This window comes from Scyliorhinus canicula, chromosome 19, assembly GCF_902713615.1.
Source record: "Scyliorhinus canicula chromosome 19, sScyCan1.1, whole genome shotgun sequence".
Taxonomy (NCBI): domain Eukaryota; kingdom Metazoa; phylum Chordata; class Chondrichthyes; order Carcharhiniformes; family Scyliorhinidae; genus Scyliorhinus; species Scyliorhinus canicula.
The window spans coordinates 103,484,639-103,511,953 of NC_052164.1; the positions used below are offsets into that span (position 1 = coordinate 103,484,639).

The 27,315-nt window shown below is 54.3% G+C and overlaps 1 protein-coding gene across 1 annotated transcript; it reads right to left on the reverse strand.

Moving 5' to 3' along the window:
• On the reverse strand, positions 1–26,773 carry foxr1 (forkhead box R1). The gene is made up of 6 exons (XM_038779595.1): positions 26,674–26,773; positions 16,792–16,905; positions 10,656–10,819; positions 8,260–8,453; positions 3,374–3,597; positions 1–431 (listed from the first exon to the last, which is right to left on the reverse strand). Exons 1-6 carry the CDS (start codon positions 26,759–26,761, stop codon positions 403–405), a joined length of 813 nt encoding a protein of 270 aa, XP_038635523.1. The 5' UTR covers positions 26,762–26,773; the 3' UTR covers positions 1–402.
• Positions 26,774–27,315: the final 542 nt, after the last annotated feature.

A 27,315-nucleotide genomic window follows, 5' to 3' on the forward strand; every position in this document is an offset into this window, starting at 1 on the left:
AGAGAGGGAGACTAACAAAATCACATCGATATGGAAAACTGGGCCACAGGGTTTTTCCAGCACCTTCTGCAGTGTTTCAATGTTAGGAAAAGCTTCTGTCCCTGTGGAGACTTCCCATAAACAGAGAACTTAACCCCTATAAATAAAACAAAATCATTCCAGTAGCTTTGTTCCAAACATTAAATCAGGAAGAAAAAGGATCAGTCAAATGAGGTGGGATCTGGGATTCTGCATCACCAATCCCAGCAGAACAAGCTTCAGTAAAAGACAATGAATTGGAGTCTGTACAATGTGGCGATTGCGTTGGTTACCCAGAGTTTGCAGAAAGTCCGGAGGAGCATAGCAATAAATATCTTCGGCTGTCTGTCAGAAAGTAGTGAGGCACAAAGATGTTGGGAATACTTAATCCGGTGAAGAGTGCAGAAGCAATTCTGTATCATAAATATAAAGAGATTTGTTAAACATTACCCTGGACTCCAAAGATAAACGGATAGGGAGCAGTCCCATCACTCTCGCTACCTCTGCGTAATCCTGATAACAGCCAAACAGGCAAATGATGAACGGCCTATTCACCCATCACCCCTGTGCTGCCCAAACATTTTCCAGTCCAACAACCCCCCCCTGGTAATAAAATCCTCAGCCTAGTTTCCAAGCCTCTCTCTGCAAAAGCAGCGATCCTCCAATTCCAGAAAAGAGAGAGCAAAGATTTATGGTCATTGGCAAAGCAATAGAGACAAAAGGAAAGCTTTTTCGTTTTTTTAAAATAAATTTTAGAGTACTCAATTCATATTTTTCAATTAAGGGGCAATTTAGCATGGCCAATCCACCTACCCTGCACATCTTTGGGTTGTCGGGGTGAAACCCACGCAGGCACAGGGAGAATGTGGCAAACTCCACACGGACAGTGACCCAGAGCCGGGATCGAACCTGGGACCTCGGAGAGGCAGCAGTGCTAACCACTGCGCCACCGTGCTGCCCTCAGGAAAGCTTTTTCACAGTCAGTGAATGCATTGCCTGGAGTGTGGGGGGGGAGACAGGTCTCAATTGTGACTTTCAAAAGGGAGTTGGATGATTAACTGGAAACAATTAACTTGCAGGGTTACAAAGAATAGCGGGGAGGCCTCCTTCAGCGCAGTGACCACTGGATGATATTCAGAATTAATTTTAGGGGATGTGGGCGTCGCTGGTTAGACAGCATTTATTGGGCAGTAGGTGGTACAGTGGTTAGCACTGTTGCCTCATGGCACCGAGGTCGCCGGTTCGATCCTGGCCCCAGGTCACTAGCCACGTGGAGTTTGAACATTCTCCACATGTCTGTCTGGGTTTCACCCCCTCAACCCAAATGTGCTGGTTAGGTGGATTGGCCAAGCTAAAGTGCCCCTTAATTGGTGAAAAAAAATAATTGGATACTCTAAATTGAAATAAAAAAGCAAAAAGGCCAGCATTTATTGCCCATCCCTAGTTGCCTTTCAGAAGGTGGGGGTGAGTTGCCTTCTTGAACCTCTGCAGTCCCAGTCCCCGAGGTGTAGGTACACCCACTGTGCTGTTCGGGAGGGAGTTCCAGGATGTTGCCCCAGCGACAGTGAAGGAACGGCCGATATATTTCCCAGTCAGGGTGGTGAGTGACTTGGAGGGGAGTCTCCAGGTGGTGGGGTTCCCAGGTATCTGCTGCTCTTGTCCTTCGAGATGATAGTGGTCGTGGGATTGGAAGGTGCTGCCTAAGGAGCCTTGGCGAGTTACTGCAGTGCATCTTGTAGATGGTACACACGGCTGCCACTGACGGTCAGTGGTGAAGGGTTTGAATGTTTCTGGAAGGGGGGAGCAATCAAGTGGCTGCTTTGTCGTAGATGGTGTCGAGCTTCTTGAGTGTTGTTCGAACTTCACTCATTGAGGCAAGTGGAGCAGAAGAGGAGTTTTGCTGTCATTTAAAGTGCCCAATTTTCTTTTACCCCAATTAAGGGGCAATTTAGCGTGGCCAATCCACCTACCCTGAACTTCTTTCTGGGTTGTGGGGTGAGATCCACGCAGGCACGGGGAGAATGCGCAAACCCCACATGGACAGTGACCCGGGGCTGGGATTGAACCCGGGTCCTTGGCGCCCTGAGGCAGCAGTGCTAACCACTGCACCACCCGAGTGGAGAGTATTCCATTGCACTCCAGTCTTGTGCCTTGTAGATGGTGATGGTGGTGGTGGTGGTGGTGGTGGGGTGTCAGGCAGTGCATTATTCGCCACAGGATTCCTGGCCTTTGACCTGCCCTGGTAGCCACAGTATTAATATGGCTGGGTCCAGTTCAGTTTCTGGTCAATATAACCTCCAGGATGTTGATTGTGGGGGATTCAGCAGTGGTCATGCCATTGACGGTCAAGGGACGATGGTTAGATCCTCTCTTGTAGAAGCTGGTCATTGCCTGGGGCTTGTGGGGCGCAAATGTAATTCTTGAAAATGCTCCGACTTCAGACTCTAACTTTTCACCATTTGCCCTGATATCTCCTGGTTTGGCCCAGTGTTACATTTTGCTTGGGGGGCTCCATTGCAACCCCTCGGGACATTTCAGTGGGCTAGTGTTTTAGAAATGAGTTACGGTCTCCCATTGTCTGAGTGGGTCCCACCCCCACACAACCCAAAAAGACGCAGAGTAGGTGAATGGACAATGCTAAATTGCCCCCTAATTGGGGGGAAAAACAGAATTGGGTACTCTAAATTTATTTTAGTTAGGGTGTGCTAGAGATGGTGATAAAATATCAAATAAGATAACAATGGGTGTGAGTTCCGAGCAGTAAAATAAAGAATAGACAGAATATCACCAATGGGCTGGGCTGGATTGAACACACACACACCAGCTCCGGAAATCTCCCAGATCTCCACTCGCACCGCACCAAAGCCTCCCCACTCACCCCAAACCCCAGAATCTGCCTCTGTGCTCAGAGTGAAGCATCAGACACAAGCCTCTTACTATCCTGGATTGTGCTCACCGCCACCCGCCCCCCCATCCCTCCTCCCTCTGCCCCCCCCCCTCATCGCCCCCCCCCAATCGCCCCCATCCCCCTCCCCCATCCATCCCTCCCCCTAATCTCCCCCCCCCACCCCACCATCCCTCCCCCCCCCATCCCCCACATCCCTTCCCCCCCCATATCCTCCCCCCCCCTATATCCCTCCCCCCCCCCCCCCCCCCCCCCAATCGCCCCCATCCCCCTCCCCCATCCATCCCTCCCCCTAATCTCCCCCCCCACCCCACCATCCCTCCCCCCCCCATCCCCCACATCCCTTCCCCCCCCATATCCCTCCCCCCCCCTATATCCCTCCCCCCCCCCCCCCCCCCCCCATGCCCTTGTCCACCTCCTGCCCTCAAGTCATTTGCATTTGCCCTTCACCTGGGGTCATCATGCTGGACTTGATCTGGCTCAGTGCTTGTTTGGAGAGGATTTTCAGATCTTCCCTCAGGCGGACCTTTCCCTCCGAGGTCAGGCTCCAGAGCTGCTGGCCAGGGCCTGAACCCTTCACCGTCACCATCTTGAAGTTTCTGTTAAAGCAGAGATTGCGCCGTATTCGGTTCTTCCAACTCTTGGGGGCAGTTAGGAAATATGGGAAATGTTCACTACAGAGAGAGAGAGAGAGAGAGAGAGAGTGCAGAAAGTTTCATTAGTTGGTGTGAAACAGCTGGAGCGGTCATTTGGACCGAAGCTGGATAGAGCCGGTCATGGGGAAGGAGATGGTTTTACCAGAGGGTCAGCAGTGGCCTGGATCCCGGAGACTCCTTACCCAGAGCTTTGGAGGGGAGAAAATGTGCGGCCTCGGAATCAAACAATTGTTCCAGGTGGTTTAGCTTTTGTAGACACAGTAATGGCATTCCAACTGTTAGAGCAAGACACCAAATTTCTTTTAAGTTCAGCCATGGGATGTGGGTGTTGCTGGCTAGTCCAACATTTATCGTCCACTCCTAATTGCCCTCGGGAAGGTGGGAACACTGCAATCTCTGAGGTGTAGGTGCATCCCCAGTGCTGTTAGGGAAGGTGTTTCAGGCTTTCCACCCAGTGACAGTGAAGGAACGGCCAATTTAAAAAAAATATAAATTTAGAGTACCCAATTATTTTTTTCTCCAATTAAGGGGCAATTTAAAGTGGCCAATCCACCTACCCTGCACATCTTTGGGTTGTGGGGGTGAGGTCCAGGCAGACACGGGGAGAATGTGTAAACTCCACACGGACAGTGACCCAGAGCCGGGATTCAAACCCAGGTCCTCAGCGCCGCAGTCCCAGTGCTAACCACTGCACCACATGCTGCCCTGGAATGACCAATATATTTCCAAGTCAGGGTGATGAGTGACTTGAAGGGTGGTGGGGTTCCCAGGTATCTGCTGCTCTTGTCCTGCTAGAGGGTAGTGGCTGTGGGTTTGGAAGGTGCTGCTCAAGGAGCCTTGTTGATATGCTGTAGTGCATCTTGTAGATGGTACACACAGCTGGCACTGTTCGTTGGTGGTGGAGGGTTTGAATGTTTGTGGAAGGAGGAGCAATCAAGCGGGGCTGCTTTGTCCTGGATGGTGTTAACCTTCTTGAGTATTGTTGGAGCTGCACACATCCAGGCAAGTGGAGAGTATTCCATCACACTCGTGACTTGTAGATGGTGGATAGGATTTGGGAGTCAGGAGGAGTTACTCTCCCCAGGATTCCCAGCCTCTGACCTGGCCTGGTAACCACAGTATTAATGTGGTTCGTCCAGTTCAGTTTCTGGTCAATGGTAACCTCCAGAATTTTGATAGTGGGGCTTCAGTGATGGTAATGCCATTGAATGTCAAGACATGAAGGTTAGATTCTCTCTTGTAGGAGATGGTCATTGCCTGGCACGTGTGGGACAAATCTAACTTGCCACTTATCAGTCCAGTCCAGGTCTTGCGGAATTTGAACATGGACTGCTTCATTTAGGGCCTCACGGTAGCATGGTGGTTAGCATCAATGCTTCACAGCTCCAGGGTCCCAGGTTCGATTCCCGGCTGGGTCACTGTCTGTGTGGAGTCTGCACATCCTCCCCGTGTGTGCGTGGGTTTCCTCCGGGTGCTCCGGTTTCCTCCCACAGTCCAAAGATGTGCGGGTTAGGTGGATTGGCCATGCTAAATTGCCCGTAGTGTAAGGTTAATGGGGGGATTGTTGGGTTACGGGTATGTGGGTTTAAGTAGGGTGATCATTGCTCGGCACAACATCGAGGGCCGAAGGGCCTGTTCTGTGCTGTACTGTTCTAAAAAAAAAAAAATTACCCGAGGAGTCACGAATGGTGCTGAACATTGTGCAGTCATCTGCAAACATCCCCACTTTATGATGGAAGGAAGGTCATTGATGAAGAAGCTGAAGATGGTTGGGCCTAGGACACTACCCTGAGGAACTCCTGCAGAGATGGCCTGGAATGGAGATGCCTAACCTCCAACTGCCACAACCATCTTCCTTTGTGCCGTGTCTCCCCATTCCTCAGCCCCAATTCCCATTGACTCCAGTTTTGCAGGGGCTCCTGGAGCTACACTCGGTCAAATGCTTCCTTAATGTCGCAGGCAACCACTCTCCCCTTATTGTCAGAGTATTACATCACTGAAAGAGGCCCATCGGCCCATCATGTCTGTGCCAGCCAACAATGACCCATCTACTCTAACCCCATTTTACGCACTCAGTCTGTCGCCTTGTGCACTGTAGCAATTCAGGAGCTCATCTAAAAGCTTCTTCAATGTTGAGGGTTCCTGCCTCTACCACCCATTCAGGCAGCCAGTTCCAGATTCCCAACACCCTCTGGGTGGATTGGTTTTTCCTCAAATCCCCTCCAAATCTTCTGTCCATTACCCTAAATCTATGCCTCCTGGTTATTGACCGCTCCACTAAGGGAAAAGGTTTCTTTCTGTCCACATCCTTCACCAGGTCTCCCCTCACCCCCTCTCTTTTTTTCCCACCTTTAAATTTAGAGTACCCAATTTAGCGTGGCCAATTCACTTGTCTGCACATCTTTGGGTTGTGGGGGTGAGACCCATGCACACACGGACAGTGACCAGGAGCCAGGATCGATCCCGGGGTCTTGGTGCCATGAGGCAGCAGTGCTAACTGCTGTGCTGCTGTCCCACCTTCCTCAGCCTTCTCTGCTCAAGGGATGAACAACTCCAGCCTTTCTTCATAGCAGACATGCTCCAACCCAGGCAACATCCTGGTGAATGTCCTCTGCACTCTCTAGTGCAATCACAGCCTTCCTCTCATGTGATGACCAGAACTGCACACAATACGCTAGCTGTGGCCTAACCAGCGGTTTATTCAGTTCTATTATAAACCTCTCTCACTCTTGTATTCTATGCTTCAGTTAATAAAGTATCATACAAGCCTTCTTATCCAAGTTATCAACCTGCCCTCCGGTAGCATTGTGGATAGCACAATTGCTTCACAGCTCCAGGGTCTCAGGTTAGATTCCGGCTTAGGTCACTGTCTGTGTGGAGTCTGCACATCCTCCCCGTGTGTGCGTGGGTTTCCTCCGGGTGCTCCGGTTTCCTCCCACAGTCCAAAGATGTGCAGGTTGTGTGGATTGGCCATGATAAATTGCCCTTAGTGTCCAAAATTCTATGATAATCTATGATTAACCTAGGACAAAAGTTAGGCACAACATCGTGGGCCGAAGGGCCTGTTCTGTGCTGTATTTCTCCATGTATGTTTCTATGTACCCCAAGGTTCCTCAGGTCCTCTGTACTACATCCTATTGTTCATTGTGTATTCCCTCACCTTGATAGTCCTCCCAAAATGCATCACCTCACACTTTTGAGTGTTAAATTCCATTTGCCACTGTTAACTCCCTCTGAGCAGCCCGTCTATATAATCCTGTAATCAAAGTGCTTTCCTCCTCACTATTCACCACACCGCCCATTTTTGGGTCAACAGCAAACTTATCCTACACACCACATTGACATCTAGATCATTAATGTACACTACAAACAGCAAGGGACCAGCACCGATCCCTGTGGAACACCACAAGCCACAGGCTTCCAGACACAAATACAACCTTCCACCATCACCCACTGCCTTCTGCCACTGAGCCTATTTGCTCTGGATCCCATGGGCTCTTATCTTCTTGATCAGTCTCTCATGTGAGACCTTGTCAAAAGCCTTACTGATGTCCATGTAGACTACATCAACTGCACTACCCTCATCTACACACCTAGTCATCCGCTTGAAAAATTCAATCAAATTTGTTCTCCCCTTGACAAAGCCATGCTGACGATCTTTGATTAATCCTTGCCTCTCTTTTCCAGTAATTTCCCTTCCACTGAAGTTGAACTCCGTGTAAGTAGCTAGTTCTTCCTTATTTGATAATGGCCCACATTAGCTGTCCTTCAATTCTCAGCCCTCTGGCTCCTTTCCTGTGGCCAGAGGATTTGAAAATTAGGAGCAGAGCCTCTGTAATCTCCTCGCTTGCCTCACACAGCAGCCCAGGATAAATCTCACCTGGGTCTTGGTATTTATCCACTTTTAAGCCCGTTAAAAGCCCCCCCCCCCTCCCTCTCAATGTTAATCTGTTCAATTATATCACAGTTAACCCTCCCTGTTTTCTATACCTACATTAAGAAGTCTTACAACACCAGGTTAAAGTTTGTTTCAAATCACTAGCTTTCGGAGCACTGCTCCTTCCACAGGTGCCTTCAATGTCCAGGGTTAACACAGTTGCAAATACTCGTTTAATACCTCACCTACATTTCAAACCAAGTTGCCATTTTGGTGCCTACTCAGCTCCACTCTCCTCTCTTACCCAGCCACTCTTGGTGATGGTGAGTACATTCTGCCCCTGGAGATGTTCAACATGATATTTTGAGATTGCCATAAGTCACATGTAGGTTAGACCAGGCAAGGACGGTAGCTTTTCTTTCCCAAAGGGGGAAGATTAGTGAACCAGATGGATTTTTACAACAATCACCAATGTTTTCATTTGACAATTTCAGATTTTTTTTCAGTGAATTCAAATTCCACCAATGGTGGTGGGATCGAAGCCAGGTTCCAGACCATTACACTGGGTCACTAATCCGATGACAATCCAACATGCCACCGTCCCTTCCCAAAGCTGCATCTCTGAACTCTGGGATCATCTACAGTTCCAAGCACTAATCTCAGAATGAGATTGGTCAATGACCTTTGGTCAATGAGCTTCGTAGAATTGCCATCACATCACCCTCGGATAATGCTGAAATGGTGAAACTAGCAGGTGTTGTCTAAAGGAATAAAGCAGCCCATCACCAAGCACCAAACGTTACCATATGAAGCTGTAGATTTCTTGCACTGTCAAACTGTGGGTCAAACTGCTTCTCATCACCAGGGCGATCAGAATAAAATAACTCACAGCTGGCTGCAGCCACTTATTGGGGATGTGACTCCCATTCAGCATTCCTGTTGGATTAGATATCCTCATCCCAGAGGCAGGCAGCCGGCAGGATTCCTCCTCAGAGAGCTGGAGGAAAAAGGAACACAAATTACACGTACAGAGACTCTGACAGAGTAGCTAACTCAGCACGTTCGCCCACACTGACCTTTTCAAACCAGCGGGTTGGGATTTATGGAGGGGTAACCCCTCCTTCCATACTGCAGATACAACTCACTCGTTGAGAGGACATCTTCTCAACGCAATGCCTTGACCAATTAGAGTCAGCTGCCTGGTTTAAATTTCAAACAATGCTTGGCAGTTATCTGCCAGTCACCATCAACTGGTGCATTCTGCATGCCAGTGCCTCTGACAATCAGAGTCCACTTGCCAACCATCAATTTTCTCTTCTCATTGCAGTATCAAGTTGTTGATTCCCCCCGACATTGGTATTCTAGTGATTGTTCTGATACCAGAGGAATGATGTCCTCTCCTCTGGTACCAGGAACCGACAAAACCTCTTTTTTGCAAGCAATACTCAAGAAGTTCTATCTCAGCAAACAAATGTTAACAGTGAGAAGTAGAGATGCCAGAGAAACAAACTATACTGTTCTCTTTCTGGTAATAGATATTATTGGTCAATGACTGCGAGGGTGTGTGAGCAGTGATCCATCTAAACACTCAGTCTGCCAATCAGAGGAGATCCTGTGGATTGTCGCACTCAACTGGAGGTGAAAAATGTTCAACTTGTTCAAGGAGACCAAAAACTCAGACAGGGGCCCTGTGCTGGGCAGCAGTCTCTGGGGAGCAGGGTTAGTGTTGGAGTTGTGGAATCAAATCCCCACATTTAAATTTCCCATCCCAGTAAACATAGCCGTGTTTATGTCAGTGAGCTACTCACATCATACTGGCAGTAATAGACAAACTGAATATTAACTGGAGACACTGATAGACAATGTCGCAATGCCGGTTAAGGAGACCAAAAAATGTCTCAGTTTTATGAAAAGGATAGAGACACTGGGTAGAGTGTAAAATAAATGCCACCAGAACGGGAATGTGAGACATATCAACCAGCAAAGACTGCACAGGCCAGAGATCTTTCCTCTGAAAATGAGAAGCATGGAATGATCTGCTACCGATCTAAGATTATGAAAGGTTGGGCAGCACGGTGGCGCAGTGGTTAGCACTGCTGCCTCACGGCGCTGAGGTCCCAGGCTCGATCCCAGCTCTGGGTCACTGTCCGTGTGGAGTTTGCACATTCTCCCCGTGTCTGCGTGGGTCTCACCCCCAAAACCCAAAGATGTGCAGAGTAGGTGGATTGGCCAGGCTAAATTGCCCCTTCATTGGAAAAAAATAAATTGGGTACATTAAATTCATATAAAAAAAGGATTATGAAAGGTTTCGATAGGGTAGATATGGAGCAGATGTTTCTCCTTGTGGGGGAACACAAATAGTCACCAAAATATCCAACGGGGAACTGGGGAGAAAATCCTGACCCCCCCAAGACGGTGAGAATGTGGAACACGCTCTCACAAGGAGGTTGTGAAAAGGTGCGATATAAATACAAGACTTTGCAGTTGAACAAAGTTCAGAAAGCCAACAAGAGGTTTAGAAGCCAGAAGAACGAGATTGCTAAAACAGAAAAAGACCAACAGAATGCGGGAGCCTTGCAGTGTGACTACATCATGGTGTGCGGTCAATTCCAGCCCCACTGGACCCGGAGTTGTAATACTATTGAAATTAACTCAAAAATACCCAAAGTCTTTGGCTTCCCAATAACTACAGGCGCCAAAATTGTAAATTTAAACACAACACTAATTAAATAAGCAAACTGCTAACTAATTTCTAACACTCACTCTTTAACTTGCCCCGCCCTCTATACAGACACAGACACACAGACACACACACACACACACACCAGACAAAGAGAGGTATAAAATATACTGAAAGTAAAAGGATAAAAGTTTTGGTTTCAGATGGATGTCTTCCAGTTGGATATTTCTTCCGTCTCGGCCTCCAGTTGTATGTCCTGGTTTGCAGTCTGTAATGGTGTTCGCTGTACACTGATCAGAGTGAGAACACTTCTCCCTCCCAGCGTCCTGGCACCATCTGCTGCGTTCTCACAATATACCCCACCTGGCAGGACTCAATCACTGTTGCTGGGCAGAACATGCTCCTTTGACAATCCATCAAACCGGATCACGATCCATTAAGGATCCATGGATCAGAAACAACAACAACAACAACAAAAGAAACAGGAAATAGGGGAATCAATAGGAAGGGCGCACAAACCTCACAGCCAATGGGAGAGGAGAATAGGTCCTGGCCAACCGGACAGTCTTTGGTTGGTGTCGTGTGCGGCAGGATCCTCTCTGGTTCCTGCTGCTCTGGATATTTAATGGTACAAGCCAGCCTGGGATTAACCATCAGCCACATGTGGGGCCGTACATTCGACTCTGGAAAAGAAGAGTGGAGAGCAGAGGCTTGAGAAATTACACACATACACACACACACACATGGCAGGATGCAGTCACATGACCAGGCCTAAGTCTCTCAGTGGAATTCACCTGATTAAATAATCAATTTTCTAAAGTGAGTGAGACTTCCGGTTGCGGCTATGCGGAGCTAAGCCACACGTTCGGCAGCTCCCGCTACCCAAGGACATTCAGGCCTATTTGAGGGCCCCAAACGGCGCTGTCTCGACAAATCCCGGTGGGGGAAGGTGTTTGGAGGAGCATTCCCCGCAATTTATGGTGCTCACCCAGAGTGGGGCAAAGGAAAAGGCAGCAGCAGCTCCCCAAGAAAAGCGGGGGAAGGAGGACAAAATGGCGGCCGGCGGAACACCCGAGGACTGGTGGAAGTGGGCGCAGGAGCAGCAAGCTGCTCTTCTGCGATGTTTTGCGGAGCTGAAGGCTGAGCTGCTGGACTCCCTGAATGCGACTATCAACAAGCTGCTTGGGACCCAGGCGGCCCAGGGGGTGGCCATTCAGGAGTTGCAGCAGCAAGCCGCTGAGCGGGAGGAGGAGGCCGTGGTCCTCGTGGGGAAAGTGGAGTTGCACGAGGCACTTAATAAAAAGTGGCAAGACCGCTTGGAGGAGCTGGACGTTCGCACGAGGCGAAAGAATTTGAGGATCCTGGGCCTGGCGGAGGGGCTGGAGGGGTCGGATCTTCCATCCTATGTGACCGCGATGCTGAACTCGTTGATGGGAGCGGGGTCCTTCCATTTGCCCCTGGAGCTTGAGGGAGCGCACAGAGTGATGGCCAGGAGGCCCAAGGCAAATGAGCCCCCGAGGGCGGTGCTGGTGCGGTTCCATCGATTCAGTGACCGGGAGTGTGTGCTGCGCTGGGCCAAGAAAGACAGGAGCAGCAAGTGGGAGAATTCGGTAGTGAGGATCTACCAGGACTGGAGTGCGGAGGTGGCTAAGCGGCGGGCCGGGTTCAACCGGACGAAGGAGGTGCTTCATGCTAAGCAGGTCAGGTTTGGAATGCTGCAGCCTGCGCGCCTGTGGGTGACATACAAGGACCGGCACCATTACTTCGAGTCCCCGGAGGAGGCGTGGGCCTTTGTACAGGCGGAGAAGCTGGACTCGAACTAGGGCCTGGGGGCTGCGGGGTCCGGTGCACTACGGTCGTTGCAGGGCCTCTACTGTTTTTCTTTCCCGCGCTGAAGCGGTGCCAAGGAGGTGTGGCAAGAGGGGGATGACCCCATGCCGGGAGGGGACGGGTTTTGGCGGGAGCTGCCGGGGTCAGCAGAAGTCAGCTGACTCACGGAAGTACCATGGAGGGTGCGTCGCAGCTAGGAGGGGTCCTAGCCTGGGGGGGGGATACCGGGTTGCAGCTGGAATGGCTAGGAAGGAGCCGATAGGGGCTGGGGGGGGAAGAGGAGAGGCGTTATCGCCATGGGGAACGGGTCGGGCGGGGCGCGCTGGCCTGGGGCGAGCAGTCGATAAGCTATGGCTAGCCGGCGGGGGAGAGGGGCGGGTTGCCCTCTGATCCGGCTGATTACCTGGAACGTGAGGGGGCTGAACGGGCCGGATAAGAGAACTAGGGTATTTTCTCATCTGAAGGCGGACGTGGCTATGCTCCAGGAGACCCACCTGAAGGTGGCGGACCAGGTTCGTCTGAGGAAGGGGTGGGTGGGGCAGGTTTATCATTCAGGATTGGACGCGAAGAACCGGGGGGGTGACGATTCTGGTGGGGAAGAGGGTGGCGTTCGAGGCAGCTGAGGTGGTGTCGGACAAGGAGGGCAGATATATTATGGTGAAGGGTAAGCTGCAGGGAGAGAAGGTGGTGCTGGTGAACGTATATGCCCCGAATTGGGATGATGCTGGCTTCATGAGGCGCTTGTTGGGCCGCATTCCGGACCTGGAGGCAGGGGGCCTGATCATGGGGGGAGACTTTAACACAGTGCTGCATCCCACACTGGACCGGTCCAGTTCAAGGACGGGTAGGAGGCCGGCGGCGGCCAAGGTGCTGAGGGGGTTTATGGACCAGATGGGAGGGGTGGATCCATGGAGGTTTGGGAGGCCGAGGGCACGGGAGTATTCCTTTTTCTCTCATGTCCATAGGGTTTATTCCCGAATAGATTTTTTCGTCCTGAGCAGGGGATTGATCCCGAAGGTGCAGGATGCCAAATATTCGGCCATAGCAATTTCGGACCATGCTCCACACTGGGTTGATCTGGAGATGGGGGATGCGCGGGACCAGCGCCCGCTCTGGCGCCTGGATGTGGGGATGCTGGCTGATGAGTAGGTGTGTAGGAGGGTCCGGGGAAGCATTGAGGGGTATCTGGATACCAACGACACGGGGGAGGTCCGGGTGGGGATGGTCTGGGAGGCTCTGAAAGCAGTGATCCGGGGGGAGCTGATCTCCATCCGGGCCCATAGGGCAAGGAGGGAGAGGAATGAGAGGGAGAGACTGGTGGGGGAGCTCCTGGATGTGGATAGGAGGTACGCGGAGGCACCGGAGGAGGGATTGCTGGGGGAACGGCGTAGTTTGCAGGCCAAATTTGACTTGTTGACCACCAGAAAGGCAGAGACACAGAGGAGGAGGTCGCAGGGCGCGGTATATGAGTATGGGGAGAAGGCGAGCAGGGTGTTGGCACATCAGCTCCGTAGGCGAGATGCGGCTAGGGAAATTGGTGGAGTGACGGATAAGGGTGGGAATGTGGTGCAGAAGGGGGCAGAGGTAAATGGGGTCTTTAGGGACTTCTACGAGGAACTGTACCGGTCGGAGCCTCCGATGGGGGGGGGGAAATAGAGAGCTTCATGAACAGGCTATGTTTCCCAAAGGTTCAAGAGGAGCTGGTAGAGGGGCTGGGCGCCGATAGAGTTGGAGGAGCTAGTCAGGGGGATTGGACAAATGCAGTCAGGTAAGGCCCCGGGGCCGGACGGGTTCCCGGTGGAATTTTATAAAAAGTATGCGGATCTGGTGGGTCCCCTGTTGGTGCGAGCCTTCAATGAGGCATGGGAGGGGGGGGCTTTGCCCGATGTCGCGGGCGCTGATCTCTCTGATCCTGAAGCGGGATAAGGACCCCTTGCAGTGTGGATCATACAGGCCTATCTCGCTCCTCAATGTTGACACTAAGTTGCTGGCGAAGATCCTGGCCACCAGGATAGAGGACTGTGTGCCAGGGGTGATACACGAGGATCAGACAGGATTTGTCAAGGGACGGCAGCTCAACACGAATGTGCGGAGACTGCTAAATGTTATTATGATGCCAGCAGTGGAGGGGGAGGCGGAGATAGTGGTGGCGCTGGATGCAGAGAAAGCGTTTGATAGAGTTGGGTGGGGGTACCTGTGGGAGGTGCTGGAGCGGTTCGGATTCGGGGAGGGGTTCATCAAATGGGTGAGGTTGCTCTACGCGGCTCCGATGGAGAGTGTAGTTACCAATGGAAGGAGATCGGAGTACTTTATGTTCTTCCGTGGGACCAGGCAGGGGTGCCCCCTGTCCCCCTTGCATTGGCGATTGAACCTCTGGCTATGGCGTTGAGGAAGTCAGGGAGATGGAGGGGTCTGGTGCGGGGTGGGGAGGAACATTGGGTATCGCTGTATGCAGACGACCTGCTGCTGTATGTGGTGGATCCAGAAGGGGGAATGCCGGGGGTGATGGAGCTGTTAGCGGAATTTGGGGGCTTCTCGGGCTATAAGTTACATTTAGGCAAGAGTGAGGTATTTGTAGTACACCCGGGTGATCAGGAGGAGGGAATTGGGAGACTCCCATTTAAGAGGGCAGTGAAGAGTTTCAGATACCTGGGGGTGCAGGTGGCCAGGAGTTGGGGGGCTCTCCATAAGCTTAATTTTACCAGGCTGGTGGAGCAGATGGAGGAGGAATTTAAAGGTGGGACATGGTGCCGCTATCGTTGGCGGGTAGAGTGCAGTCCGTCAAAATGACGGTTCTCCCGAGGTTCTTGTTCCTTTTTCAGTGTTTGCCCATCTTTATCCCTAGGGCCTTTTTTAGAAGGGTGACTAGCAGCATCATGAGTTTTGTTTGGGCGCATGGGACCCCGAGGGTGAAGAGGATCTTCTTGGAGCGGGGTAGAGATGGAGGGGGGGGGGGGGGCTGGCGTTACCCAATCTCTCGGGGTATTATTGGGTGGCCAATGTGTCGATGGTGCGCAAGTGGGTGATGGAGGGGGAGGGGGCAGCATGGAAACGGATGGAGAGGGCGTCCTGTGGAGATACAAGCCTGGGGGCCCTGGTAACGGCGCCGTGGCCGCTCCCTCCTATGAGGTATACCACAAGTCCGGTGGTGGAAGCTACCCTCAAGATTTGGGGGCAGTGGAGGCGACATAGGGGAGAAGTGGGGGGCTCGATGGAGGCTCCGTTAAGGGGGAACCATCGGTTCGTCCCGGGGAACATTGATGGGGGGTTCCAGGGTTGGCACAGAGCGGGCATCAGACAGCTGAGGGACCTGTTCATTGATGGAAGGTTTGAGAGCCTGGGGGAGTTGGAGGAGAAATTTGGGCTCCCCCCGGGAAACATGTTTAGATATCTGCAGGTAAAGGCATTTGCTAGGCGGCAGGTGGAGGGATTCCCTTCGCTTCCCGCGAGGGGGGTGAGTGACAGGGTGCTTTCGGGGGTCTGGGTTGGAGAGGGGAAGATATCTGATATCTACAAGGTTATGCAGGAGGCGGAGGAGGCGTCAGTAGAGGAGCTGAAAGCTAAGTGGGAGGGGGAACTGGGGGAACAGATCGAAGACGGGACATGGGCTGATGCCCTGGAGAGGGTTAATTCTTCCTCCTCATGTGTGTGCGGCTTAGCCTCATCCAATTCAAGGTGCTGCACCGGGCCCACATGTCCGGGTCTAGGATGAGTAGGTTCTTTGGGTGTGAAGACAGGTGTGTCAGGTGTTCGGGGAGTCCAGCGAACCATGCCCATATGTTCTGGGCATGCCCGGCACTGGAGGAGTTCTGGAAGGGGGTGGCGAGGACGGTGTCGAGGGTGGTGGGATCCAGGGTCAAGCCAGGATGGGGACTCGCGATTTTTGGGGTTGGGGTGGAGCCGGGAGTGCAGGAGGCGAAAGAGGCCGGTGTCCTGGCCTTTGCGTCCCTAGTAGCCCGGCGAAGGATCTTGCTACAATGGAAGGATGCGAGACCCCCAAGCGTGGAGACCTGGATCAATGACATGGCGGGTTTCATTAAGCTAGAGAAGGTCAAATTCGCCCTGAGAGGATCGGTGCAAGGGTTCTTTAGGCGGTGGCAGCCTTTTCTCGACTTTCTGGCTCAACGATAGGGTACGGGGACAGTAGCAGCAGCAACCTGGGGGGGGGGGGGGGGGCAATGACTATGTTTGTTTATTTAATTTTAATTTATTTTTAAGTTCTCTTGTTGTTCACTGGGTTTGGGGGGGTGGGGGGGTGGGACGTGTTATGTGCGGTGATATGGTCTGGGGGGTGTTACAGTTATTATGGGTTTTTTTTTTTTTAATTTTCTAAAGAGTTCAATCAATGCCAACACAGATTAATTAACAGCTTCATAAAAGGCTATTAAAAGACCAAAAATTCAAATGAGCTCGCCCATCAGGCAATGCCACCTCAGTGGCGAACGTCAGAAAGCCAGTTGGCGCCCCTGGGTACCAACCCTCCGACAGTATTTTGAACTTCAGCAGGCAGGGAGCATCGTTCACTCCAGTGTTCCTGGTCAATATTTATCCCTCAACCAAATCATTAAAAAACCAATATCTGGTCATTATCTCTTTCCTGTTTGTGCCATCATGCAGGGTCATGGATCTGGCTGTGTTGAGTATTTCAGTGACTGTTATTAGTTATTTAAGGCTACATAGAAACATAAATTCTTCTTCAATGTAAAAGATGTGGGTAGTGACACGGGTGTTTAATGCATCGCTCGCGCACACCTTACCAACTGCTCTCGCGCCCCCCCCCCATTTCCCTGCCAGGTGCCCCCACCCCAATCCACCCAACACTCACCATCCACAGCTTGGTTTCCAGGAGAGTTAGGTGCCAGGCTCTGGCTGCTGCCCCGTGCCAATCGGGCTCGCTGCCAACGAACCAGGAACTCTTCACGACCTGTGGCCTCATAATCTAACATAAATAAAGAAATTTAATGACCAAATACAGAGAGATCCAGAACCCCCTCCCAAGCAAGATGGGAGTTCACGAACCTCCAGTGAGGGGGTGGGGTGGGGTGGGGGTTGTTTGACAGGATTCCTGGGAAAGCAGATTTTGGTCTTGGGAGGAAGTGCAACATAGTTTACGAGAATAATAATACCTGGACTCCAGAGGTTAAGTTATGGGGAGATATTACACAACTTAACCTTCTATATTTTAGTGAAAACATACCTAAGGGCTGATCTGATCAAAGCATTCAAGATATTAACAGGGAAAGACAGGGTGGATAAAGATATTTCCACTGGTTGGAGATTCTAAAACTAGGGGCGTATTTAAAAATTAGGGCCAGACTGTTCAGGAGCGATGTTGGGAAGAACTCCTTCACTCAAAAGGTGGTAGAGGTTTGGAACTCTCTCCCACACACAGGAATTGATCCCGAGTACCCAATTCATTTTTCCAATGAAGGGACAATTTTGCGTGGCCAATCCTCCTACTCTGCACATCTTTGGGTTGTGGGGGCGAAACCCACGCAGACACGGGGAGAATGTGCAAACTCCACACGGACAGTGACCCAGAGCCGGGATCGAACCTGGGACCTCAGCGCCGTGAGGCTGCAGTGCTAACCACTGCGCCACCGTGCTGCCCAACCTTTCATAATCTTAGATCGGTAGCAGATCATTCCATGCTTCTCATTTTTAGAGAAAAGATGTCTGGCCTGTTCAGCCTTTGCTGATTGATATGTCGCACATTAAAGGTCAGTGCCCTGCCGCAGCAAAACCTCAGGACGACTGAGAGGCGGCACGGGGTGGGGGAAAAGAGGCTAGGTTGGGGCAAAACAATATTAAGATTTTTTTATTTCTTTTTTAAAAAGGGTGGGTCAAGATGGAGGAGGCACAATGAGGAATTCAATGTTAAGTCCAGAAGGTTGTAAAGTATCTGTAAAAACCCCACAAGAATGACCCAATTGATCTCCCCATGGGGCTGGTGGATAACGAGCTACCCCACAGCGGGACAGAGGCCCAGCAGCCGGGGCTCGTGAATCTTAAAATCCAGCCCGGATTGGTCCTGGCGTGATCGGCAGCCCCAGCAGGAATTGGAGTGTTGTATGTCACGTTGTGGTCAATACTTTTATTTCCCTAAATAAACCTTTGTTGTTTAACCTTCTCTGCACTGCTAAAGATATTATACTGGCGACGAGAGAAAACGACAGCTGCGATTCTGGACATCTGGATCCTGCTTTCTGGACGGCATGTTGCGCAGTGATTAGCACAGCTGCCTCACGGCACCAAGGGTTCGAATCCTGGCCCACTGTCCGTGTGGAGTTTGCACATTCTCCCCGTTTCTTATCCCCACAACCCAAAGATGTGCAGGGTAGGTGGATTGGCCATGCTAAATTGCCCCTTAATTGGAAAAAGAATTGGGTACTCTAAATTTATTTATTTTTTTTTTTTAAAGTTTTTTGGCCGACTTGTGGCCCAGGTGTAAAAGTTGGGGCCGAGTACGTGGAAAACACAGTCACGTAGGAGGGAGTCCAGGAACGCCATGGCTTCATAGATACGGAGGTAAATAGCATCGTCTGTCCTCCATTCCACTGAGTAACACAGACCCCCCCCCATTCCACTGAGTAACACAGCCCCCCCATTCCCCTGAGTAACACAGCCCCTCCCCCCATTCCACTGAGTAACACAGCCCCCCCCCATTCCACTGAGTAACACAGCCCCCCCCATTCCACTGAGTAACACAGCCCCCCCCATTCCACTGAGTAACACAGCCCACCCCCCCATTCCCCTGAGTAACACAGCCCCCCCATTCCACTGAGTAACACAGCCCCCCCCCATTCCACTGAGTAACACAGCCCCCCCCCATTCCCCTGAGTAACACAGCCCCCCCCCCATTCCACTGAGTAACACAGCCCCCCCCATTCCACTGAGTAACACAGCCCCCCCCCATTCCCCTGAGTAACACAGCCCCCCCCATTCCCCTGAGTAACACAGCCCCCCCCCATTCCCCTGAGTAACACAGCCTCCCCCATTCCACTGAGTAACACAGCCCCCCCCATTCCACTGAGTAACACAGCCCCCCCCATTCCCCGAGTAACAGAGCCCCCCCCGTTCCAGAGTAACACAGCCCCCCCATTCCACTGAGTAACACAGCCCCCCCCATTCCACTGAGTAACACAGCCCCCCCATTCCACTGAGTAACACAGCCCCCCCCCCCATTCCACTGAGTAACACAGCCCCCCCCCATTCCACTGAGTAACACAGCCCCCCCCATTCCACTGAGTAACACAGCCCCCCCCCATTCCAGAGTAACACAGCCCCTCCCCTCATTCCAGAGTAACACAGCCCCTCCCCCCCATTCCACTGAGTAACACAGCCCCCCCCCATTCCACTGAGTAACACAGCCCCCCCCCATTCCACTGAGTAACACAGCCCCCCCCCCATTCCACTGAGTAACACAGCCCCCCCCCATTCCACTGAGTAACACAGCCCCCCCCCCATTCCCCTGAGTAACACAGCCTCCCCCATTCCACTGAGTAACACAGCCCCCCCCCATTCCACTGAGTAACACAGCCCCCCCCATTCCACTGAGTAACACAGCCCCCCCCCCATTCCACTGAGTAACACAGCCCCCCCCATTCCACTGAGTAACACAGCCCCCCCCCCCCCATTCCACCGAGTAACACAGCCCCCCCCCCATTCCACTGAGTAAAACAGCCCCCCCCCCATTCCACTGAGTAACACAGACCCCTCCCCATTCCACTGAGTAACACAGCCCCCCCATTCCACTGAGTAACACAGCCCCCCCCCCCATTCCACTGAGTAACACAGCCACCCCCCCCCCATTCCACTGAGTAACACAGCCCCTCCCCCATTCCACTGAGTAACACAGCCCCCCCCCCCCCCCATTCCACTGAGTAACACAGCCCCCCCCCCCATTCCACTGAGTAACACAGCCCCCCCATTCCACTGAGTAACACAGCCCCCCCCCATTCCACTGAGTAACACAGCCCCCCCATTCCAGAGTAACACAGCCCCCCCCCCCATTCCCCTGAGTAACACAGCCCCCCATTCCACTGAGTAACACACCCCCCCCCCAATTCCACTGAGTAACACAGCCCCCCCATTCCACTGAGTAACACAGCCCCCCCCCCCATTCCACTGAGTAACACAGCCCCCCCCCCATTCCAGAGTAACACAGCCCCCCCATTCCACTGAGTAACACAGCCCCCCCCCCATTCCAGAGTAACACAGCCCCCCCCATTCCACTGAGTAACACAGCCCCCCCATTCCACTGAGTAACACAGCCCCCCCCATTCCACTGAGTAACACAGCCCCCCCCATTCCAGAGTAACACAGCCCCCCCCCCATTCCCCTGAGTAACACAGCCCCCCCCCATTCCACTGAGTAACACAGCCCCCCCCCATTCCCCTGAGTAACACAGCCCCCCCCCATTCCACTGAGTAACACAGCCCCCCCCCATTCCCCTGAGTAACACAGCCCCCCCCATTCCACTGAGTAACACAGCCCCCCCCCATTCCACTGAGTAACACAGCCCCCCCCCCATTCCACTGAGTAACACAGCCCCCCCCCCATTCCACTGAGTAACACAGCCCCCCCCCATTCCACGAGTAACACAGCCCCCCCCATTCCACTGAGTAACACAGCCCCCCCCCATTCCAGAGTAACACAGCCCCCCCCATTCCACTGAGTAACACAGCCCCCCCCATTCCACTGAGTAACACAGCCCCCCCCCCATTCCACTGAGTAACACAGCCCCCCCCCATTCCACTGAGTAACACAGCCCCCCCCCCATTCCACTGAGTAACACAGCCCCCCCCCATTCCACTGAGTAACACAGCCCCCCCCATTCCACTGAGTAACACAGCCCCCCCCCATTCCACTGAGTAACACAGCCCCCCCCCCATTCCACTGAGTAACACAGACCCCCCCCCAATTCCACTGAGTAACACAGCCCCCCCCATTCCACTGAGTAACACAGCCCCTCCCCCCATTCCACTGAGTAACACAGCCCCCCCCCATTCCACTGAGTAACACACCCCCCCCCCATTCCACTGAGTAACACAGCCCCCCCCATTCCCCTGAATAACACAGCCCCCCCCCCATTCCACTGAGTAACACAGCCCCCCCCATTCCACTGAGTAACACAGACCCCCCCATTCCACTGAGTAACACAGCCCCCCCCATTCCACTGAGTAACACAGCCCCCCCCCATTCCTCTGAGTAACACAGCCCCCCCATTCCACTGAGTAACACAGCCCCCCCCATTCCACTGAGTAACACAGACCCCCCCCCCATTCCACTGAGTAACACAGCCCCCCCATTCCCCTGAGTAACACAGCCCCCCCCCCCCATTCCACTGAGTAACACAGCCCCCCCCCCATTCCACTGAGTAACACAGCCCCCCCCCCCCATTCCACTGAGTAACACAGCCCCCCCCTCCCCATTCCACTGAGTAACACAGCCCCCCCCCCCCATTCCAGAGTAACACAGCCCCCCCCATTCCACTGAGTAACACAGCCCCCCCCCCATTCCAGAGTAACACAGCCCCCCCCCATTCCACTGAGTAACACAGCCCCCCCCATTCCACTGAGTAACACAGCCCCCCCCATTCCACTGAGTAACACAGCCCCCCCCATTCCAGAGTAACACAGCCCCCCCCCCATTCCCCTGAGTAACACAGCCCCCCATTCCACTGAGTAACACACCCCCCCCCCAATTCCACTGAGTAACACAGCCCCCCATTCCACTGAGTAACACAGCCCCCCCCCCATTCCACTGAGTAACACAGCCCCCCCCCATTCCAGAGTAACACAGCCCCCCCCATTCCACTGAGTAACACAGCCCCCCCCCATTCCAGAGTAACACAGCCCCCCCCATTCCACTGAGTAACACAGCCCCCCCATTCCACTGAGTAACACAGCCCCCCCATTCCACTGAGTAACACAGCCCCCCCATTCCAGAGTAACACAGCCCCCCCCCCATTCCCCTGAGTAACACAGCCCCCCATTCCACTGAGTAACACACCCCCCCCCCCCCAATTCCACTGAGTAACACAGCCCCACCGCCTCCGCCTCCACCCCCCCCCCCCCCCCCCCCAGCACCAAAAGTAGCCTCAAGATCACCATCCAGGTAAACGACCACCCATCAGAGATAGAAATAGACACGGGGCTTCTGTCTCGGTCATCGAACAACAAACGTATCTGAGAGTCCGTATGGGGATCCAGCACCTGGGCCCAAGGGCCATAACGACACGATTGACGACATTTACCAGACAGCCAATGTCCATCATTGGAACCATGATGACTCCAGTCACGTCCGGACAGCAATCAGTTTGCCCATCGCTGGTGGTGGGTCAGGGGCCCCCCCCCCCACCCAGTCTGTTAGGCAGCAACTGGTTCCAGAGGCTCCGCCGAGACTGGCAGCAGATTTTTTTAATGGGCACAGGTGGGCGGTGCAAGCTCCTGGGAAAATACCTGGACATTTTCCAAGATGGATGGGGGAAAATAAAGGGAGCCATGGCCAAACATTACATGGACTCAGAAAGTCCAAAAAGTATCTTATGGCCTGTCTGGTTCCATTCACCCTGCCGTAGAAAGTAAACGACGAGCCGGTTGGAAAACATGGGGATTATTCTCCCAGTTCAGTTCACGGGATGGGCAGCACCAGGGGTCCTGCTGCTTCACGGTGGAAGACACCAGTGAGATACCAGAACTTCAAGAGGGTCATTGGGCAGAGGCAGCTACATCACCAAGGAGAAGGTTCTGGGGAAACTGAAAGTTCTGAATGTGGGTAAATCGCCTGGACCAGATGGACTGCACCCCAGGATTCTGAAGAGGAGCAGAGGAGATTGTGGAGGAATTGGTGATCTCTCAGGAATCACTGGAGGCAGGGAATGTCCCAGAGGACTGGAAAGTGGATAATGTAACACCGCTGTTTAAGGGAGGGAAGGGCAGCACGTGGCACAGTGGTTAGCACTGGGACTGCGGCGCTGAGGTCCCAGGTTCGACCCCGGCTCTGGGTCACTGTCCGTGTGGAGTTTGCACATTCTCCCCGTGTCTGCGTGGGTCTCACCCCCACAACCCAAAGATGTGCAGGGTAGGTGGATTGGCCACGCTAAATTGCTCCTTAATTGGAAAACAAAAATTGGAAATAATTTTTTTTTTTAAAGAAACAGCAATCGATAGGTTCTTGATTAATAAGGGGATCAGGGGTTATGGGGAGAAGGGAGGAGAATGGGGATGAGAAACAAACCAGCTATGATTGAATCGCAGAGCAGACGTGATGGGCCAAATGGCCCAATTCAGCTCCTATATTTTATGGTCTTCCCCATTGAGAGGCCTAGCAGCCAGGGATCGTGCACCAGGACTGGGACCAGGCTGGGAGGACCGGCTGGGCAGGACTGGCTGGGCAGGACCGGCCGGGCAGGACCGGGCAGGACCGGGCAGGACCGGGCAGGACCGGGGCAGGACCGGGCAGGACCGGGCAGGACCGGGCAGGACCGGGCAGGACCGGGCAGGACCGGGCAGGACCGGGCAGGACCGGGCCCCGCCTGCTGCAAGTCCCGCTGCCTTCATTGTTTAACCTGCTCGAGACCCGTGAAGATATTTTAGCCCCTAAATCGGAAGAGGTGCCGTTTCTGCAGCTTGTGCCCCAGTAAACATTTCAGCATCCTGAAAACAGGAGAAATGTCAGAATTCTCCGTCCCAGAGAGCGGTGGGCACTCTGTACATTTCACACACAGATCCATTAGACAGAATTGAGGGATGTGAGGCCCTGGTGGGTATGGGGTTGAGGCAGAGCAGCTGTGAGCTTATTGAATGATAAGCAGATCGGAGAGGCTGAACGACCTCTCTGGAGAACACATCGTGAATGTCCCCCAGGTGGGGGCCTGGTCAGATTGTTACCTACAATCGGACACAGTCATCCCGGGGGGGGGGGGCATTTCAGGAGGAACTGCAGAGCCACCCCCACATCCCCTTCTCCAGGGAATTTACAGCTTGATGGGGAGAGGGCATGGACCTCTCCCCAACATAAACAATTAATTTGCGATCTCTGCAGAGATTTATTCCTAAACTCAGTAACTCACCTGTTCCAGTAATATTGTCCAAAACTACAAAAATCTTCAGTCACCAGTTACCCTGGCACACTGGAGTGAAGGGGGGGGGGGGAGAGCAGGTTTAAACCAACACTTTGGGGAGATTTTAAAGAAAACTTATGAACCCAAGAGGAACTTGCCATGGAGTATTGGCCGGGGGTTTGTGGGAGGGGGGAGAATACCCTGGTGTTGGGGGGGGGGGGGGAATACCCTGGTGTTGGGGGGGGGGGGGGAATACCCGGGGGTTGGGGGGGGGGGGGGAAATACCCTGGTGTTGGGGGGGGGGGGGGGAAATACCCTGGTGTTGGGGGGGGGGGAAATACCCTGGTGTTGGGGGGGGAGAATACCCTGGTGTTGGGGGGGGGGGAATACCCTGGTGTTGGGGGGGGGGGAATACCCTGGTGTTGGGGGGGGGGAATACCCTGGTGTTGGGGGGGGGGGGAATACCCTGGTGTTGGGGGGGGGGGGGGGAATACCCTGGTGTTGGGGGGGGGAATACCCTGGTGTTGTGTTGGGGGGGGGGAATACCCTGGTGTTGGGGGGGGGGGAATACCCTGGTGTTGGGGGGGGGGGGAATACCCTGGTGTTGGGGGGGGGGGGAATACCCTGGTGTTGGGGGGGGGGGGGAATACCCTGGTGTTGGGGGGGGGGCGAATACCCTGGTGTTGGGGGGGGAGAATACCCTGGTGTTGGGGGGGGGGAATACCCTGGTGTTGGGGGGGGGGAATACCCTGGTGTTGGGGGGGGGGGGGGAATACTCTGGTGTTGGGGGGGGGGGGAATACCCTGGTGTTGGGGGGGGGGAATACCCTGGTGTTGGGGGGGGGAATACCCTGGTGTTGGGGGGGGGGGAATACCCTGGTGTTGGGGGGGGGGGAATACCCTGGTGTTGGGGGGGGGGGGAATACCCTGGTGTTGGGGGGGGGGGGAATACCCTGGTGTTGGGGGGGGGGGAATACCCTGGTGTTGGGGGGGGGGGGAATACCCTGGTGTTGGGGGGGGGGAATACCCTGGTGTTGGGGGGGGGGGAATACCCTGGTGTTGGGGGGGGGGGGGAATACCCTGGGGTTGGGGGGGGGGGAATACCCTGGGGTTGGGGGGGGGGGGAAACCCGGGGGTTGGGGGGGGGGGGATACCCTGGTGTTGGGGGGGGGGGGGAATACCCTGGTGTTGGGGGGGGGGGGAAATACCCTGGTGTTGGGGGGGGGAATACCCTGGTGTTGGGGGGGGGGGAATACCCTGGTGTTGGGGGGGGGGGGGAATACCCTGGTGTTGGGGGGGGGAATACCCTGGTGTTGGGGGGGGGGAATACCCTGGTGTTGGGGGGGGGGGAATACCCTGGTGTTGGGGGGGGGGGGAATACCCTGGTGTTGGGGGGGGGGAATACCTGGTGTTGGGGGGGGGGAATACCCTGGTGTTGGGGGGGGGAATACCCTGGTGTTGGGGGGGGGGGAAATACCCTGGTGTTGGGGGGGGGATACCCTGGTGTTGGGGGGGGATACCCTGGTGTTGGGGGGGGGGGGGGGAAATACCCTGGTGTTGGGGGGGGGGGGAGAAATACCCTGGTGTTGGGGGGGGGGGAGAAATACCCTGGTGTTGGGGGGGGGGGGGAGAAATACCCTGGTGTTGGGGGGGGGAATACCCTGGTGTTGGGGGGGGGGAATACCCTGGTGTTGGGGGGGGGGAATACCCCTGGTGTTGGTGGGGGGGGAATACCCTGGTGTGGCGGGGGGGGGGGGGTTGTGGAGGGATACCCTGGTGTGGTGTGGTGGGGGGGGGGGAAATAACCTGGTTGGGGGGGGGGGGGGGGGTTTGTGGGGGAGATACCCTGGTGTGGCCGGGGGGGGGGGGGGGTTTGTGGGGGGAGATACCCTGGTGTGGCGGGGGGGGGGGGGGGGGGGGGGAGATACCCTGGTGTGGCGGGGGGGGGGGGGGGGGAGATACCCTGGTGTGGCAGGGGGGGGGGGGGTTTTGTGGGGGAGATACCCTGGTGTGGTGGGGGGGGGGGGATAACCTGGGGTCGGGGGGGGGGATTTGTGGGGGGATACCCTGGTGTGGGGGGGGGGATTTGTGGGGGGATTTCCTGGTGTGGGGGGGGGGGTTTTGTGGGGGGATACCCTGGTGTGGGGGGGGGTTTTGTGGGGGGATACCCTGGTGTGGGGGGGGGGGGGTTTGTGGGGGATACCCTGGTAGGGGGGGGGGTTTGTGGGGGGATACCCTGGTGGGGGGGGGTTTGTGGGGGGATACCCTGGTGTGGGGGGGGGGGGTTTGTGGGGGGATACCCTGGTAGGGGGGGGGTTTGTGGGGGATACCCTGGTAAGGGGGGGGGGGGTTTGTGGGGGGATACCCTGGTAGGGGGGGGTTTGTGGGGGGATACCCTGGTAGGGGGGGGGGTTTGTGGGGGATACCCTGGTTGGGGGGGGGTTGTGGGGGGATACCCTGGTGGGGGGGATACCCTGGTGGGGGGGGATACCCTGGTTGTGGGGGGATACCCTGGTGGGGGGGGGATACCCTGGTGGGGGGGGGATACCCTTGTGGGGGGGGATACCCTGGTGGGGGGGGGATACCCTGGTGTGGGGGAGGGGCCCCAGCGATAGATGTTTGGAGGGATCCCTGTTCTTACCCAAGTGGAACTGGTCAGTGGTGGTGGCCAATCCCAGTTCTTGGTCCAGATCCCAGTCCAGTAAACATGTTTTCAAATGTTGCTCCATCGCAATCAGACTCCCTCAGCCAGCCAGTCTCCCTCAGCCAGCCAGTCTCCCTCAGCCAGTCATCCTCTCCCCCTCAGCCAGTCACCCCTCAGCCAGTCTCCCCCTCCCTCAGCCAGTCTCCCCCTCCCTCAGCCAGTCACCCCCTCCCTCAGCCAGTCACCCCCTCCCTCAGCCAGTCAGCCAGCCAGTCTCTCTCTCTCTTTCTTTATTTTGTTGACCCTAACCTGTTCCAGCTGCCGCCAATGACAATTTGAAACACCTGTTTAATTTGCTAATTTTATTTAATCTCACAACATCTTCCTGTTGTTCAATTCAGATTTTCAATAAGCAGAGACCAGAATCAACAATTTCAGAGAGAAACTTATTTCAAAGTAACCAAAGATATTTCAAAGTAAATCAGTGAATTCAGGAAGGACCGGTCCAGATTCAGTGAGGCCCTTTCCTCAGCCTCCCAGCCTGTGGTGGAGGAGGGAGACTGGAGGGGCCACCCTCGGAGTAGTGAGGAGGGGGACCTCACTGCACTGAGGGTTGACAGCTGGGGGCGCTCTCGGTGC

What these genes read in the sequence shown, in the direction of transcription:
- foxr1 (XM_038779595.1), bottom strand. Translation starts at nt 26,761, where the DNA reads ATGGAGCAACATTTGAAAACATGTTTACTGGACTGGGATCTGGACCAA. An exon ending in TGGAAACCAAGCTGTGGATG is followed by an intron (nt 10,820 to 16,791) that starts GTGAGTGTTGGG and finishes CTTCTTTTCCAG; the next exon opens with AGTCGAATGTACGGCCCCAC. An exon ending in GAAATCTACAGCTTCATATG is followed by an intron (nt 3,598 to 8,259) that starts GTAACGTTTGGT and finishes CTCTCTCTGTAG; the next exon opens with TGAACATTTCCCATATTTCC.